Below are 16,598 nucleotides of genomic sequence, written 5' to 3'. Positions count from 1 at the left end.
ATTTTTGATCCTCGGTAGAGGTCTTTGTCCAAGGAAACAATGCAACGACATACACCACGCCCAAACCACTACCTTTAGGATCAGATCCAGTCATGGGTTCGAGCCCCCATCAAACATGTCTGTTTTTTACTTTTCTCATTTCTCCATTTTTTTTTTCTTTCATAGGAATAATGGAAAAAGAGAACTTGACCAATATCGGTGGGTGAATTTTGTTCAATCGCTAAAATGACGCCCGTAAAATGAAATGTCTGATGGCGCTCTTCAAGATTCGGACAGCCCTTTCAGTTTAACGAGCCTGTTCACAGTTTAAATTCAGGTTTGCGCTGTACCAGATATCAAAGATGTTGTATATCAGCAATTTTGGGGGCTGGTCACAGGATGAACTAACCATGGAGGAAAACTGGATGTGCTGTAAATTTTAGTAAGCAAGCGAGAAAGAACTAAAGCGAAAATGAGATAATGAAAATGAGAGTCACCTAGCTCGTTTTTGTGTTACAACCACTTAAAGCTAGAATTAGGGGTGTCTTTAACTGCTTATACTGTTGCTATTAGGGCGACCTATTATGCCGAGAAAAACGACCATAACTTGTTCACCAACAACAACAACAACAACAACAACAACAATCTTTATTTGTGCCCAGAAATTATACAGATTTACATTAAAACAAGAAAGAAAAATTACTAAAGAAGAGGGCACAGCCACTTAGAAATAGCAAGCTAATCGAGCTAAGTGGCTGGGCCGAGCGGAAAAATTTGCAAATAAGGACACGATTTACCATTCACACACACACGCACACACAAAAATAAGCCACCAATGATTAGGCATTTGTTTCATTCCATTATTGTTGTATCAACTGATAAAGAGTGGCAGTATTGATCCGTTGAAGTAAATGTTGGAAACCAATGCCAGCCACCTTAAAAGTCACCTCGGGTTGGTCTTTGTTATAACTGATTCAGTCATTCTAGTATTGGACTGATATCCAGAATTGGCATCCCTCTAAAATACACAATTAGTACTGTAAGCTATGCGCAAATGTTTCAAAGAAGACGAGGTCAGGTTTGAGCATCACTTCAACGATTATAACAAAAACAATGCAGGCTACCACGAGTAAGTCAAGTGCTTTGAAGACGAGGCTGTTACCTGTGATACACCCATCTTAAAACACTTCATCGCCGTTTTGTGCGCGTTTCAGCGGCACATGGCAATTTTGAAGAGAAGGTTGAACAACTCAAGCCTAAACTGTAAACAGGCTCTTTCGTGGTTTTTGACAGCATTTTGGCTGAGGACGGACGGAGCCCATTTGCCTCAAAGTAGTTTATCCATTACTCGAATAGCACCACAATTAAAAGTCAGATCAACCGCTGTATTTAATTGAATACCGAAACTTTAGCTACAGTGTGACTTTTGGGTAACATTTGCTGCATATGAGTTTATAATTGTTGGCACTTTATTACTATCACTATAATGAAGGTTTTCCTTTACTGCGCTCTATGATTGGTTCGCAAAACTCGGGCCACTTTCTCAACCAATGAGAAGCAAAATCAAAACCACTCATGACTTGTTCGTGCGTGTTTTCCTGCGCTACATGGTGCCTGCTACATGTATTTGCTTCAACTTCTGATTGGTTCATTTCACTGTTTGCTGTAAGTAAGTAATTTATTTAATGTCAAATACACAGGGGTTGGTCTCCCAGTCCCCCGAGCCACAGGATCATGATAAAAGTGTTTGACAATATAAAAAAAAAAGCTAATAGCTGTGCTCTGTGATTGGTTAGCAAACTCACGCCACTTTCTCAACCAATTAGAAGCAAACCCCAAACCACTCGTGACTTGTTCGTGTATGTTTTCCCGCGCTTGGTGCCGCCTGCGCTACATGTATTTGCTTTGCATTTGGATTGGTTCAGTTTACGTCTGTAAAAGGGTAAGCATACTCACTGTCTGTTTGTATTAGATACGGATGTAGGAAAATAAAGCAAATGAAAAGATAGACAGATTGGTGCTTATTTTATTTTATGATATTTGCGTTAAAAGGAAATGTTCATGGAGACCTTTGTGTTGAAAAAGTCAGGATTTTTATTTGGCATACTATTTGTTATACTAGCTACAAGGCGTATTTCTTTTTTCCATTCTCGTTAATAACACAGATATGCTGTTGAGAAAATAACAAAAAAACTTGTATTAAAATTACGTTAAATCAGGCCAGTACCTTACTGTTGGTGGTTTTAGTACTATCACTGTATGCTTACCACACAGACATTAGGAAACTTGAACCAGGACAATTGCCAGTGCCAAGGTGCAAGGTAAAATGCCTTTCAAAGTGATTTCAAACAGCCCAGAAAATAGCACCAAGGACAAAGTCAACTAAAACGTGATTCTCATTTTCTTTAAATAATACTAATTTGTAATTATTATGTCCACCACTTTTTTGAAATTTGCCTAATGTGGCTTAACTATGCAGTTGTCAGAAGCTCCAAGACAGTGCTCAAGTAACTGTCATGTATTCAAGTTTTGGATGGTAGCTGTACTTCAGGGATGGGGTGAGGTGAGCAGTGAGCGAGAGTGAGAGGGTGGGGTAGGAGATGAGGGGTGAGGGGTAAGGCAGAAGCTCAAAGATAGCGTTCAAGTTACTGTCATACATTCAAGTTTTGGATGGTTATAGCTGTATTTCAGGGGTGGGGTGAGGTGAGGAGTGAGGGGTAGAGGGTGGGGTAGGAGATGAGGGGCAAGGCAGAAGCTCAAAGATAGCCTTCAAGTTACTGTCATGCATTCAAATTTTGGATGGTAGCTGTACTTCAGGGGTGGGGTGAGGTGAGGAGTGAGGGGTGAGGGGTAAGGCAGAAGCTCAAAGATAGCCTTCAAGTTACTGTCATACATTCAAGTTTTGCATGGCAGGTGTACCTAAGGGGTGGGGGTGAGGTGAAAAGTGAGGGGTGGAGGGGGGGTTAAGCAGGAGCTCAAAAGCAGCCTTCAAGTTACCGTTGTACATATGTTGCATGGCTGGCATATCTCAAGGGTGGGGAGGGGAGAGGTGAGGGCAGGGGTGCAGAAACAGATAGACGAACTTGAATTTGCCAAAACATCCAAGGGATGAATATTATTGGCAAAGGCCAATGGCCAACATTCTTTGCAAAAAGGTTCAACACTTACATTAAGATCCCTGAAATATTCATTATAATCCTGCAAAATAGATAAAATATAAATTAAAGTCTGAAGATGAAATATACAATAAAAAATATTCGACTCTCAAGACATTAAATTTCACTTTTTAAAAAATGAACAACACATCACGTCAATGTCATTAAAGTTGAACTCACCAAGGCGTAGCCAACAACAAATTTATCAGGAATCTCAAAACCAATGTCTACAAAATAAGAGGAAAACAAAATTGCTCTCCTTCAATCTCTCCAAACACATATTATCAGCAACTTCAAGCAACTAAGCATATTGAAAATTCCTCAATCCCCAGCTTCACTGACTCAATTTTAGCTTACTACAGGTAGAGTTACCCCCAGCAATATGGCATGCTTGCCAAGATCAGTTATATAGCCATTCAAATAAGTGTTCTTCTTCCAATAAGTGTCCCCTTAACAAATAAGAGCCCCACTCTCAATGTTAGGAGTCCTCAGGTATATTAGAGACAGGGGTGTGCAAAGACCTTTTTAGGGTCTGCAGTCAATGATTGGGTTAATTAAAAGGTAATTAAAGGAAATTAAAATCACTGAATTTTGTTTAAATAGAGACAACCAAAAAACGAGTATATGACTTACAATCCGGCCGATAGCCAGTACTCCTAGGAGTTCTTTTAACCAGTAAACTAGAGGTAAGAACACAAGATCATTATTTAAGACTCTATTGACCACCAAAGACATGCATTTGTTTAAAGAATTCAACACAATCCAGTGCTTCTAGCAGTGTTCCAGATAAGACAGGGGTCTCCGGTCAAAAACCCGAGAAGCCTGGCTTCCTGGCCCAACAAAATGAATGGCAAACTTACGAAGATTTAGAGAGAACCAGAGCTATTGACCCCTCAAAATTCTTCATGGACTTTCTGATTTTGAAAGTTATCTGGAACACTGCTTCTAGACACTGTAGTGAATTTGGGGCACTACCAATACACCCCTGAACAATTCCACATTATTTGTATTCTAAATTATTTTGCTACATTATTGTCATCCTATAGTTAAACAACAGCTATTTTGAAGCACTCCTGACCAATGGATCTGCTTGTCAATAAATTATTATTTAATGTATATGGGGGTTAGTTTCTAAAGAAACTGTGGTGCTGCGTCGGTGGGGAGTAGAAACAAATGCTTGGTTTACCAACAGCATTGACAACTAAAGGTGCATTGGCCACCGTAAAGAGATTCAGGTGCTGATGTTTTGAGGGTTTGCCCTTCGTCTATTTAATGTACCTTGCTACTCTGACAGAAGCTGGGTTGAACTTTGTAAGAGTCGTTAACAGTTTCTGCATAGTGGCTCCAGTGTCAACAATATCCTACATTTATTCAAACCAAACAGACAGAGCAATGATTAAGCTGAAAAACAACGAATGCTGAAATTTTGAAGACAAGCCCTTGGGTTTAAGTTCAGGGGAGTTTAATTTGTTTCAAATGGGTTCATTCTGATCATAGTGAGGGCAGCAAAGCTTACACAATAAAACAACAAACTCATTTAGCTGCCCACCACCTTGCATTTGCAAAGGCCGATTTACATGGCCCAATTAGTAGGTTCAGTCATGCTGGCCAATTTACACGTTTACAATTATTTGCCGAACTCGGCTACTCTCTTTTTCTGTTGGTGTAGCGTGGAGTGAATATCTGCCAATTCAAAACATCTGTGACAGATTTTTGTTAATCAGGCTGATTTTCATACTTTCATTTCCTTTCTTTTTCTTTGTCAAATTGGGCCAAATTAGCCCAATATCAATAATTATTATTGGTACATGCAAATTAACTTTTATTGTGTGTGTGTGTGTGGGGGGTGGGGGGGGGGGTGTTTACATCTAATATTGGGTGGGAGAGGGAGGGGGGCTGGAGGGGATACAATGTATATTTAGAATTTTATGATACTTGAAAGTTGAATGACACCAAGTACTGTCCTCGTGTTCAGCTAAGTAAAAAGGTTTACAACATTAACTGCTACAAATCACAACTTACAACAACACACAATAGAATAATGATTGACACTGTAACCTACACTTAAGAGGACGGGCTGTTCCTGGAGGGTCAAAGGGCCAAAAAATTAAGACATGAAAGATTTGAAACATCTGATAAGTGACCGAAATTTGAAAACTTACCTCCACAACTAAAACATGCTGCAAAAATAAAAAACAACAACAACAAAGTCATCAGAATTACCCAGTAGTTGGGTGAATTTTTGTTCTTACACTTTTTTGGTTCTCTAAAAACAGTTTTAATATGGAGGTGAACTGTTTACCTGATGATTTCATTACTTTAATCATTTTGTTTTCACAAATTATATTTAAAAGCAAGCTGTTTTGTAAGAGACAGGAACCTACAGTGTATTCTGCGTGTCTGGCTAGTTAATAATAATAATAATAATAATAATAATAATAATAATAATAATAATAATAATAAAGTCTTTATTTCCTCACAAGTTAAAAAATACATATCTCATGTCACAATATTTGAGTAAAAAGTACATACATCTAAGTTATTTACAATTAAAATACGCTCACATAGCTAAATTGTATTCAAAAATTAGGTGATTAACGTAAGAGTTCTTGAATCTATCTGCGCCAGTAATGAGGAGAGACGACACGAAGTAAGCGAACAACAAACACTTTACTAAGAACAACAAAGCCTTTTACAAGATGGCGGAGTAAATTAGCAAGCCCACGAGGAGACGCGCGTAATACGCATGCGCGGCTGACAATAACTGCTGGCGCAACTTCTTCTTCTTCTGTGTAAATAGAAAACTAACATGAACAAAATAAAAGAAACTTAACAAAAAGGGTTGTAACGGATCGTAACTGTTCACTGCAGCAAATAGTTAAACGAACTATTTTTGAAACTGTAGCCTAAAACGCTAGTCGAGAATGTACTCCTGTAAGTATGCTGGAGGTCGACGGGCCCGCTGGGGTCTTGGTTGGGAGGGAACTGGGATAGGAATGGGATCAGTAGCAGAGGCGCTGGTGTCATCTTGCCGTTCAGTGTGGTGCGGGGTGGAGGCTGAAGGGTCTGGGCTAGGCGGGCGTAACAGGTCCGGTGGTGCAGAGGGCTGCTGGCACGGCTGGGGCTGTTCAGCAATCTCCTCACATTCGTCGTCGTCAAGAGGGACAACAGACTGGTATGATGGAGTTGGAAGGGTGTGTGGTACAGCGTAGCACTCGACTAGTTTCACCTTGTAAGATGTAGCCCTGAGTTGCGAGCCAGAGAACTTCTTAATGAAGCACCATTCCCCATCGATGCTAACAATGATATAGCGGTCACGGGCGCGTGACTTGTCTCGGTCAGACTTTATGTAAACGAGGTCTCCAACTTGCAAGGGTGGGACAGGAGCTCGTGGCCGGTAACCGCCTTTGGCCGCTTCGCTGAAAGGATGGTTGGCTTGACGGGCTTTCTGTTTCGCTAAAATGTGTTGTAAGTCATTGATAGGGATCTGCTCATTGGAGAACTGGTTCCGTTGCGTCCAAAGCTCCCGTGAGGACAGGCCTTGGCTGCGGAGTCGCGAGTTGAGTCGGGCAGTGGCAATGGCAAGACTGAGTTCAGTAACTGGACCTCCGCCGGGCTCCTGGCGTAAAAGCTCTTCTTCAAGCTCCAGCACGGCTCGTTCGGCAACGGGATTTTTGTTGGTGTTTTTAATGCGACCAACTTCAACGGAGATGCCAAGATGTTGTAAGGCGTTGAAGTTTTTCAGCGAGACGAATCCGGGTGCAGGGTCGACACGAATCACAGCTGGGGGACCATCGAGGGGGTGTAGACCCACTACCAACTGGGCAAGGGCATCACGAAGAGTATCACTCTTCTCGTCGGGTACGAGGCACGATGCAGTGTAAGAGGTGGTACATTCTCTCAAAAGTAAGATGAATTGGCGACAGCATCTAATGATATCGGCTGCAAATGACACGCCTACGACTTCAGGAGGATCTTCTGACGACTGGCTGGTAAGGGAGGTAGGGAACTTCTTGAGTGAGGCACAAGTGTGGCAGGAGTCTGATACTCGAGCGATAGCAGCACTCATATCCAGGGCGAAGAAGTGACGCTGTATGACCATTTGAAGTTGGTCCTTAGAGGGGTGGTCAAGCTTGAGGTGAATAGCAGTAAGTAGGCCATCAAGTGCGGAACGAGGTACGACGATCAACTCAATAGGGCGGGAGAGTGGTTGTTGACGCTGAACAATGAGCAGGCCATCCTTGGAAATGGAAGTGACATTAAGGTAGCGCTTAACGTCTCGGATGTTGGTCAGTTTCTTGGAAGGGCGGGTGCCCTGTTTCAAGTGAGCGCAGACACGCCGTAGATCGGGGCACTCGTTTTGAACACTGAACCATGCAGGTCTGTTAGTGAAGGGTAGGCGCTTGGTGTTATCAAGGACTTCTTGAGCGGAGATGCCACGTACAACTGAAGACTCTGATTCGTGCACGAAAGAGCAAATTTGGCAGTTCGGTTCAGTACAGTCAGGAGCATTGCAACTGACAAAGTCAGAGGGTAAATTGGCGGCGCCAGCAAGATGCTGGAGGCTAACTTGGTATCGGCTGACCGTGGTCAAGAAGGAGGTAACGCGTGGACTGGCAGAAAATTCACCTCGGCAAAGTTTCTGCAAGGCTTGGACGCAGGGCTGGCTATCTGTCAGAATGCAGGCACGGTTCGTGGATTGGATTATGAAGGGGCTAAAGTGCTTCACAGCAGCGGCTATAGACAGCGCTTCGACCTCGCATGGTAGCCATGTGACCTGATCCTTGCGTAGTTTAGAGCTGTAGAAGCCGGCAAGGAGAAGGCGGTCCTGGCGTGTAACGTACAAGGTGGCTCCGAGACCACGTCGGGTGACTGAGCCATCAGTAACAATCCAAAGCTGGTCAGAGGGACGAGGAAGGACGATGGACTTGTGTGTGTTAAGGGCATCCTGTGCTGCGGAGAATTTCTGACGAAGGTTGTCATTCCACTGAATGTGGTCATGAGATTGTAGATCGGCCAAGGATGATTCAAGTGGGTCCACAAGTTGTGCGCAGTGAGGGAGGACACGGCTAAGGACTTTGTATGCACCGATGAAGGAACGCATGCCTTTCACGGACTCAGGAGGGAGGCAGGTTGCGAGTGCGGCAATGCGGTGGGGGCTTGCAGATAAGGAGCCTTGTGACCAGATCCAACCCAATATGGTGGTTGTTTTGGGGCATATGACAGTCTTAGTAGCAGAAAGGCGGAGGTTACACCGGGCAAGGGCGTCAAGTATACGAGACCAGTTAGCGATAAGCTCCTGCGGGGTATCACCACCACAATAAAGGTCGTCGGCGAGTTTTGTAGCACATCCCTCTTGGAGGAAGTCGCCAAGAACACGACACATTAATTCCTCTAATGCAGTCTCTGAACCGGGCATGCCCATGGCTGACCTGGTATATACCCTGATGCCGCGAAACGGAGTGGCCACGCCGCAGTATTTCATGGAGGCCTTTGATAGAGGTATCTGGTAAAAGGCACAGGTGAGGTCAGACTTGATTATGTACTTCCATGGGGCAATGGTACGGAGAGTGGAGTCAACGTCGGGCATCAAAGAAGGGTTGTGGTTTGCTGTAGCGCCCCACGTCTGTGAAGGCTGTAACCAGACGAAAACCGCCGGAGGGTTTTTTAACGAGGAATGAAGGGTTGAGGTATTCAACTGTAACTCCGATGTCCTCCGGACGACGGAAGACCTGGCATTGTTCCAACTCATCAAATTTCTGCTGCAGTTCAACCAGCTTGTCACGGGAATATTGGGGAACACGGCCTTTGCGTTGCGGAGGCTGCACTGGTCCCATATTAACAGAGGCTTGGACAGGACCGGCCATGCCGTTGTAACCAACAATTTCAGGATTAAAGACTGCGTCATGAGTCTGGAGCATTTCGCGGAACTTGTTGCGGAAGGTGTCGGGTAAGATGTTGTCAGGGTCAATGACGACAGCATCTGAGAAGAACCCAGACTGGGGTGAGCAGCTTCCACCAGGGTGGGAAGGTGGTGGGTGTGGTCCGACAGGTGAAGTGGGAACCGCGGCTGTGGTGTGACGAGCTTGGCAGAGATGTTCGTGGCAACGGACTGTCCTTGGCTCAGCAGTGTCGTTGACTAATCGAACTCTGCTAGCGACTGCGTCCACAATTTGGGGCTGAGGCCAAAGTTGTGAACCTTTGGAGTATTTGTTGGATGGTGCATCAGTACGGGATTCTATGGCTAAAGTACAATCAGGATCCATGGTAGGTGGTAGGCTCAGCTCAAGATATTCCCCAGGGAGGACCACTGTTGTAGGTGAGGACGAGCGTAACACATAAGACTGGGTGCGGCGGACGGCGTGAGCCTGGGAACTGGCACTTGACTCGGGATGGTAGGCCAGTATTTCGGAGCCTTGGATAAGAACCTGTCCCTTTGCTGGGCGAACGGATATGTCATTAGTGATCATAAATAGGGTTCCAGCTAAAACATCAACATCTAAGTCTTCCACTACAAGGGCATCAAGGGTCAGGCACGTGCCAGCTCGAGAAAGAGTGAGGTGAGTCTCGCCATCAACAACGAGAGGCGTAACTCCATCTGCTTGTAGGGCCTGCTGGGAAGATTTTACGATAGGAGCGTCGATGCTACGAGCGACGGAGGCCTTGATCATGGTGGTTTCGGCACCAGTGTCCAAGGTGAGTTTAAGTGAGTGGTGACGGTAGAAGGCATTGAAATTGGGGGACTGCTTTGTACTCATGCGTCGAGACACAACCCTGGCCGAGGAATGGGGAGAAGAAGCGAAGTCCTCCACATCAGGTGAACAGAAGAAATCAGAATCGGTGGGGTCATCTTCATCATCGATGCAACTTGCAAGGCGTGCTTTGGCGAGGAAAGCGTGGTCTTCAGCAGGTAGGTAAGTGCACTGACTGAGGAAGTGACGGTCATTACGTCCAGCCTGCTTACACAAGGGGCAAGACTTGACTTGTGGTTTAGTGGATGCCTTTTGGAAGCGGTAAAAAGAACCCCTCAGAGGCGGCTGTCTGAACTTCGATGCTGTTGAACGCAAGATTTTAGCATCGGCGTTGCTGTTGATCTCTTCCAAGAGGGAATCCAATGCTTGAGAAATTTCAGGTTTGAGGGTTGCAAGAGACTTGGACCGGAGCTCGGTACCGTAGCGTTGCTTGACCAAATTGGGGAGCTCAGGGTGGACTAATCTCAACCATGTGAGGACTACAAGATTTTCGAGAGTAGGAGACATTTCCTCGTCGGCGCCAGGAACCTCGCCATGGTGTGAGATACTTCCATTTGCCAATAACAAATTGTCTTCGATAAAGGACATTAGACGTTGATAAAGATCCTCAGGGCGCTCAGCAGGGGCAAGTGTGATGTTATTGAAGTCGAGAAAGTGAGCGCCGGTTGACTGGAAACCGAAGTGAAGGCGAATCGCTTGCCAGATGGAGTTCATGGAGGTTGAGTTCTTGACAATGGTGTTACGAGAAATTACGGGACAATAGTTCGCAATTTGTCCAAGCATTAATTCAAGATGGGTAGACTTTTGTTGTGCAGTTCTACGAGAAGCTTGAGGTACGGATTCCGGGTCGTCCTGGAGGCCGCGACCAGGGCTGCCAGGGGATTTCTTCAACCATGTTACGCCATCAGCGAGAAAACCCGCGAAGTTGCGGTCGAGGGAAAGAATGTACTGAAGATTTTGTCTCCAGGCTTCAAACGACGTTATCGTTTCCTGTTTGGTTAAGGACCACTGCTTTGGTGCTCTTGGATTCATTTCGTGCTCTTGAATGAACGGAGAAAAGGCAGAATGTGTACTAAGCTGTGAGTCTTTGTGTATTGTTGATACAGCTATCGACTAAGCTGTTTCGCTAGTTCCTCGCTTGGAAATCGGTCGACGATCCGTTATGAGCTGGCTGTCTCTAAGTACGAGACGAGGGTAAGTTCCAACGGCTGCCACCACGCCAGTAATGAGGAGAGACGACACGAAGTAAGCGAACAACAAACACTTTACTAAGAACAACAAAGCCTTTTACAAGATGGCGGAGTAAATTAGCAAGCCCATGAGGGGGGGGGGTAAAGTCGCACAAGAGCCTAAGTGGCCCATACGGCCGGAGCTTAGCCCAGTTTCTGTAGCATGAAGCAACTAGGAGTATTGCTACTCCCCCCTGGATGGGATGCTAGTCCATCGCAGGGTTACCCCCAGCAGTATGTCGCCGGTACCCATTTATACACCTGGGTGAAGAGAGACAATGTGGAGCAAAGTTTCTTGTCTAAGGAAACAACACAGCAATGAAGAGACCAACCTGGCCTCGAACCAACGACCCTCAGATCCTCCGACCGTCCGATCGAAAGTCCGACGCGCCAACCACTACACCACCGCGCCTCCAATAACTGCTGGTGCTGTATTAACTTTCGGATACTGACTTGTTAGATTCCTTAAATTGTAAGTCGATACTTTCTTCTTGGGTAATAGTCCCCTTAGAGGGTGTCGGTCTATGCCAGATACCTTACTAAATACTTTTCTATCCTGCTTTTCTAGAAGGTTCTTGATAGAAAAAGATTTAGATGTATATTAATTTTACGTTTGTAACATCTATCTAGAAAACACTGCATAGCTGTCAGCTCCGCCTCAGAAGCACCATATACCGGCAACCCATAAGTGATGCTAGGAAGCACAATACTTGAAAACAAGTGATCTAACTCTGCCTGAGAATAACCTTCCTTACATAAGGATCTTAATGTTACATTTCAATGGAAATTATGTAAAACAGAATCAAAATTATACATTTTGTACCAAGATACTGATAGTAAAGCTTTATTGAGACTTGAAGCTTATTCCATCCATCTTTTAGTTTACTCTTTTTATCAAGTACAGGACAAGGTCTCCGATTCGGTCCACAGCCTTCTCACAAGAAATGCAACTTGACCAATATTCCATAGTGTGGGCGTCACAACACCACTCTATGCATCATAGCTACAAGTTGAATGCCGAAGGAAATCAATCTTAAGTTACCTTTCCCTTTAATGACGACAAATCATCACTTCCAATCACTTTAACTTCGCCAGAAGAATGGTCATCCTGCAGTTAAAGTTGCAACAAAAACAGAAAGAAAAAATAAAACTTAAACTGTAATCTGTATAGAAAATGTCGCATACTCATACAAAACAATGTGTTATTAATTCACTAACATTTTTGTGCTGGACATTTAGAAAGTGATGTATATAGAACTGGGTCAATAAGCCTTGTAACTGTGTTGGCATCCACAAATCTCAGGAGATTATGGATATGTGCCTGGAAAGTATATAACTGTACATTAATTTTGTAGAAATTACCTCATAGCTTTTCAATCTGATGAAATCGACAGACATCTGGACTGACCGGTCTGTGAAATTAGAAAAGACACATGTTAAGAGACATAGTATCATTAAAATTAATCAATACTTATTATGATACCAATGATTAGCTGTGATAAGAGATGCCTCCATAGTTTTCCAAGATTCCTGGTGTAGGCTAGACAAAAAAACGTGATTGCAATGTTTTAAAATTACCTCCGCTAGCACTGATTGACCTGATACAATCCATCAGGTCACCAAAAAATTGATATCCCCCTTTCAGCACACACAGTCCAATGAGTGGGCCCTGTCCAACTTCACGGCAGATGTTCCTTGCCAATCTTTCAATTCTAAAAGACATTAAACAGACATTCAAGGATGACCACTGTTCAGAGAACAGCCTATTTATATGAAGGCAACTGAGAATGGTTCACAAAAGCAAGACCCCACTTCCCTTCCCTGTCAAAGACTAATCCAGCAAGGGATCCACATGCTATCTAATAAGTAAGGTGATTTCACGAAGAACAAGGCACAGGATATAACAGTGAGGTCGCACAAGAGCCACTCCTGGCTCACAGTGCTGGAGTTTCAAAACCCAAAAATGTTTGTCTGACAACAGATTAACAAAAAAAATAATTGTCTAGTTTTGTTATAAATTATCACCCCAGTGCAATAAAACTGTCAATTAAAGCCTTTGGCCAGAGACAGAGTAGGTCGGAATGGATTGAAACTTGAAAAACATTAGGCTTATGTTTTTCAAGTTTTGGTATTTTTGCTTCCAAAATGCACTGGAACAGAGTATGAGTTGTTCCTGTCAAGAATTGAGTTGATTTCTCTCCTCTCGTTGTTTTGTTCCGGCATTATTTTGTAGCAAAGTGAAGGTCTCATTTCACCATTTTAAAACAAAAGAGGTGTAAAACCCCATGATACTTCCCCTTTAACCCAGTTTCCACAGCATAAAATAACTTGAGAGTACGTATTACAGACTAACTACTTAATAAGTAAAATAACAGGGACATTGATAAGAGGGTTAGCTTCTAAAGAAACTGCAGTCCTGTGTTGGTGGGAAGTAGAAACAATAATGTTTGGTTTTATCACAGAGTTTATCACTGTAAAAGGTAATTTGGTTGGCCACTGTTAAAAAATATAGATTTGATTGCGAAAATTACCTTTTTGTCACAGTGTTTAGTGCTTACCTGTCACAGATAAGTCCTTTTGGTATTAAAATAGACTCTACATCTTCCTCGTAGTGTTTAGGCAAGCAAAACATATCTAGAGAATAACCTCTGTAGTCATCGGCAATCTGTGTATCAAATGTGAATATTGAGGTTCTTTTCTGATTGAAGGACTTAGTGGCATTGCAGAGATCACTGTTGGTGCAGCTTTCTTTGGAATCTCGTACCTTAATGTAATTTTACAGTTGTTAGGGAATAAAAGGTCAACAAAAATGAACCCTGAGTAGCACTAGGGAGTATCACAAGGAATAAGTTTTATATGATCACACACATCAATCAATACGCCTCCTCCATGGTGCCTGTTAAGTTTTGACTCCCATCTAAAATACCATGTAAATATTAGGGAAGATTTCACTATTGGAAGTGCAGTTGCCCAGATGTCAAGCAGCCAGTGGAGTCCTGTTGCCAAAGGGTGATCACAACATCAACACAACAGTTAACAGCTGAGAAAAAAGTGCAGATGCTAAATTGGCCTCAGCTTTTAACAAACCATAACACATGTACAGCACTTTTTAGGGATAGCATCATTTCACCACAACTGCCAGAATTAATTTTGCTTTTCTTTTCTTGCATAAATTTCTAATCCTGGTGGGTTTAACTAACAAAAGCTGCAATTAGCATGATAAAACGAGTGAAGGATTAAGGTAATTGAAATCCAGTGATTCCATTCCAAAGACATACTACTTAACCTAGAAACCTAAAATTATCCAGTTAATGTCTCGTCGCTTGGACAATTATTGTCCAAAGCTGTCATAAATAGTCGTAACTTATAACACCTGTTACACTTGAATACCCTTGACTCAAGGGTGATCACAAAGTAACAAAGTCAGTTCGCCACATGCAACAATTTGTTTGGTATTAAAGCTTATGGCAGCCCTGATAACCTTACTACATATTTTAAGATTATATTAAAGTAAGGCTTGACACATGCATTGTTTAATAGAGTTGATCAGTTCACGCGAGAAGAACAGTTCTTTCAATCAGGCGTTGTTGGATAAACAGCACACACCCTTCAGTAATCACTCTTGGGTAGTCATGCAATCACTAAATCAAAATCCTGGCTTGACCTTTTAGACTACACGTTCAACAAACAAAAAACACAAAATATAGACCAATATCTGTTAACAATTAAGCTTATAATTAAGCTTAACACATAAACCAAGTAAACTTCAACTAAGCTTCTCCGAAAATAATTTTTGATTTTGCATAAAGCTAAGGAAAAGCTAAGCACGTGTGACAGTCTTCGGCATTGTAAGCTCGTCATTAAATGGTTATAGTAATCCCGTAATCGCACTTTTTGCATTTTTGAAGGCTTTGGGGCTAAGAAAGGAATTCTAAGAGGCTAGTTCACGAGCCTACCTTGATGCAATCTTCTGCAGCCATTTTTAATGTTCAAATCCGCGGGAAACTTCGCTCGTTTACGTAATTCCGGGAAGACTGGGTAACCTTTCCTCGCGTGGCAAAAATTATCAACTGAAGAGAGAAAATAAATAGGTACGCAACAAGTGCATGTGTCTACTGCAAATAAGAGAGCTCCAGCATTTTGCGGGACGACGACGACGGCAATGGCAGCGGCAACGCAACGAGAACGTCAAAAAGCAAAAGGCTTAATAACCAAAACAACAACTCTGCACGTGCATCACACTTTTTGGTGCATTTCTTTTCCGTCACTGCACGACTAAGACGTGAAATTCCTGATGGGACGTCTTCGGGAGGACCAAAGCGGTTACGCAAAGACACGATTTTCGAATTAATTTTTTCGTTCTCTTTCAAAACTATTGGGTGGGGTCTCCGAGAATTCAGCACCAGGAAATTTCACCTTAATTTGACATTTAAAGCGAGTTGGAATAATCACGACGACGATTGAAAAAAATGCATTTATCTTTTGACTGACAAAATGCTCTTTATGTGAAACAGAGCGATTATTTTAATGCCATTTACTGAGAAAAACGCACGCTCCACGGAGGTTAATCCAGCCGAAGAACTAACTTAATTAGAGAAAAGGGAAAATTACAGAAGTACGCGGTGGGGCCGCTCGACTAAAAATCCGCTCTGCAGGCTGGAATAGGAGGAATAGAGCTGGCTGCGAACTGAATACATTAGACCGTTAACTGGCTGGAACGTTTCTAAATATCTTGTTTGCTGAGATTTTTTAATAAAACGCTGGTTTGTTTTTCCTGCCTGCCAGGACCCCTGTCAGCCGGAAATCCGTCTTCATTCGCAGGCTAAAAGCCCACAAGTGATAACAAACGCGTCTCTTTTGTTTGAAGTCGTCGAGACATCGACCTCTGAAATCCCCACGAGTCAGGAGTTATTCACATTAGTATTAGTGGTTTGTGGTCGCCCCTGAAACAGATTATTATTTTTTTTAATATTTGGAGCAAGAAAAGGCCCTCTGAGCTAGGCGGACAGTGAGTGGTGTCCGGGAACTGAAGCCAGCCTGGAGGCGACAAAATTACCAGGCAGTAATCGCTGAAATTGGCTCTGAAGACAACGTTTCACTACGCTATTCACCAAAGCTCATTTTAACAAAATTATTATTACGTGCAGTTAATAAACATATGTATGCCAAAATAAAACCATATAGGGAGCGCAGCGTAACCTATGCGATCTGAAGGAACTATAAAAAGAAAACTGCTGAGTTAAAAAAAATTAGCGATAAAATATAAAAATCTCGTAAAATATAAAAGTTCTCTAATACCAAAACTATATAGAGCTTCTACGCTATTCCCTAAAGGAAAGTCAATTGACGGTAGCTTTGAAAGTTCTAACTATGTTGAGAGAACTCGAGATGGTAGCCTTCTGCAACCTTCTCAATACGTCATAACCCCTGCTGCCAAAGAGCTTCCTCATTGTCAGGTCTACATCCCTTGACCATCCGCCCAG

At 43.0% G+C, this 16,598-nt stretch overlaps 1 protein-coding gene and 1 pseudogene across 2 annotated transcripts; both read right to left on the bottom strand.

Moving 5' to 3' along the window:
• Positions 1 to 2,049: 2,049 nt before the first annotated feature.
• LOC146483029 (hypoxanthine-guanine phosphoribosyltransferase-like) lies at positions 2,050 to 15,198 on the bottom strand. Of its 2 annotated transcripts, XM_085106286.1 has the most exons (11): positions 15,072 to 15,198; positions 13,674 to 13,780; positions 12,694 to 12,827; positions 12,478 to 12,527; positions 12,158 to 12,223; positions 5,297 to 5,314; positions 4,413 to 4,495; positions 3,768 to 3,814; positions 3,315 to 3,361; positions 3,148 to 3,177; positions 2,050 to 2,149 (listed from the first exon to the last, which is right to left on the bottom strand). In XM_085106286.1, the coding sequence occupies exons 1-11, from the start codon at positions 15,093 to 15,095 to the stop codon at positions 2,102 to 2,104; spliced, it is 654 nt and encodes a 217-aa protein (XP_084962412.1). In that variant the 5' UTR covers positions 15,096 to 15,198; the 3' UTR covers positions 2,050 to 2,101. The 2 variants fall into 2 exon arrangements, with proteins under 2 accessions (XP_084962412.1, XP_084962413.1); XM_085106287.1 differs by lacking the exon at positions 5,297 to 5,314.
• LOC146483030 (uncharacterized) lies at positions 5,786 to 11,190 on the bottom strand (annotated as a pseudogene).
• Positions 15,199 to 16,598: the final 1,400 nt, after the last annotated feature.

Source organism: Pavona decussata, unplaced genomic scaffold (assembly GCF_977016875.1).
Source record: "Pavona decussata unplaced genomic scaffold, jaPavDecu1.1 SCAFFOLD_40, whole genome shotgun sequence".
NCBI lineage: Eukaryota > Metazoa > Cnidaria > Anthozoa > Scleractinia > Agariciidae > Pavona > Pavona decussata.
This window is presented reverse-complemented; position numbering and strand designations above follow the sequence as displayed.

Bases quoted from the DNA above. Each gene is read 5' to 3' on its own strand.
- LOC146483029 (XM_085106286.1), bottom strand. From the start codon at position 15,095: ATGGCTGCAGAAGATTGCATCAAG. The intron at 12,528-12,693 runs GTAATTTTAAAA...CTAATTTCACAG, and splicing joins GTCAATCAGTGCTAGCGGAG to ACCGGTCAGTCCAGATGTCT. The intron at 12,224-12,477 runs GTAATTTCTACA...CTTTAACTGCAG, and splicing joins TCAGATTGAAAAGCTATGAG to GATGACCATTCTTCTGGCGA.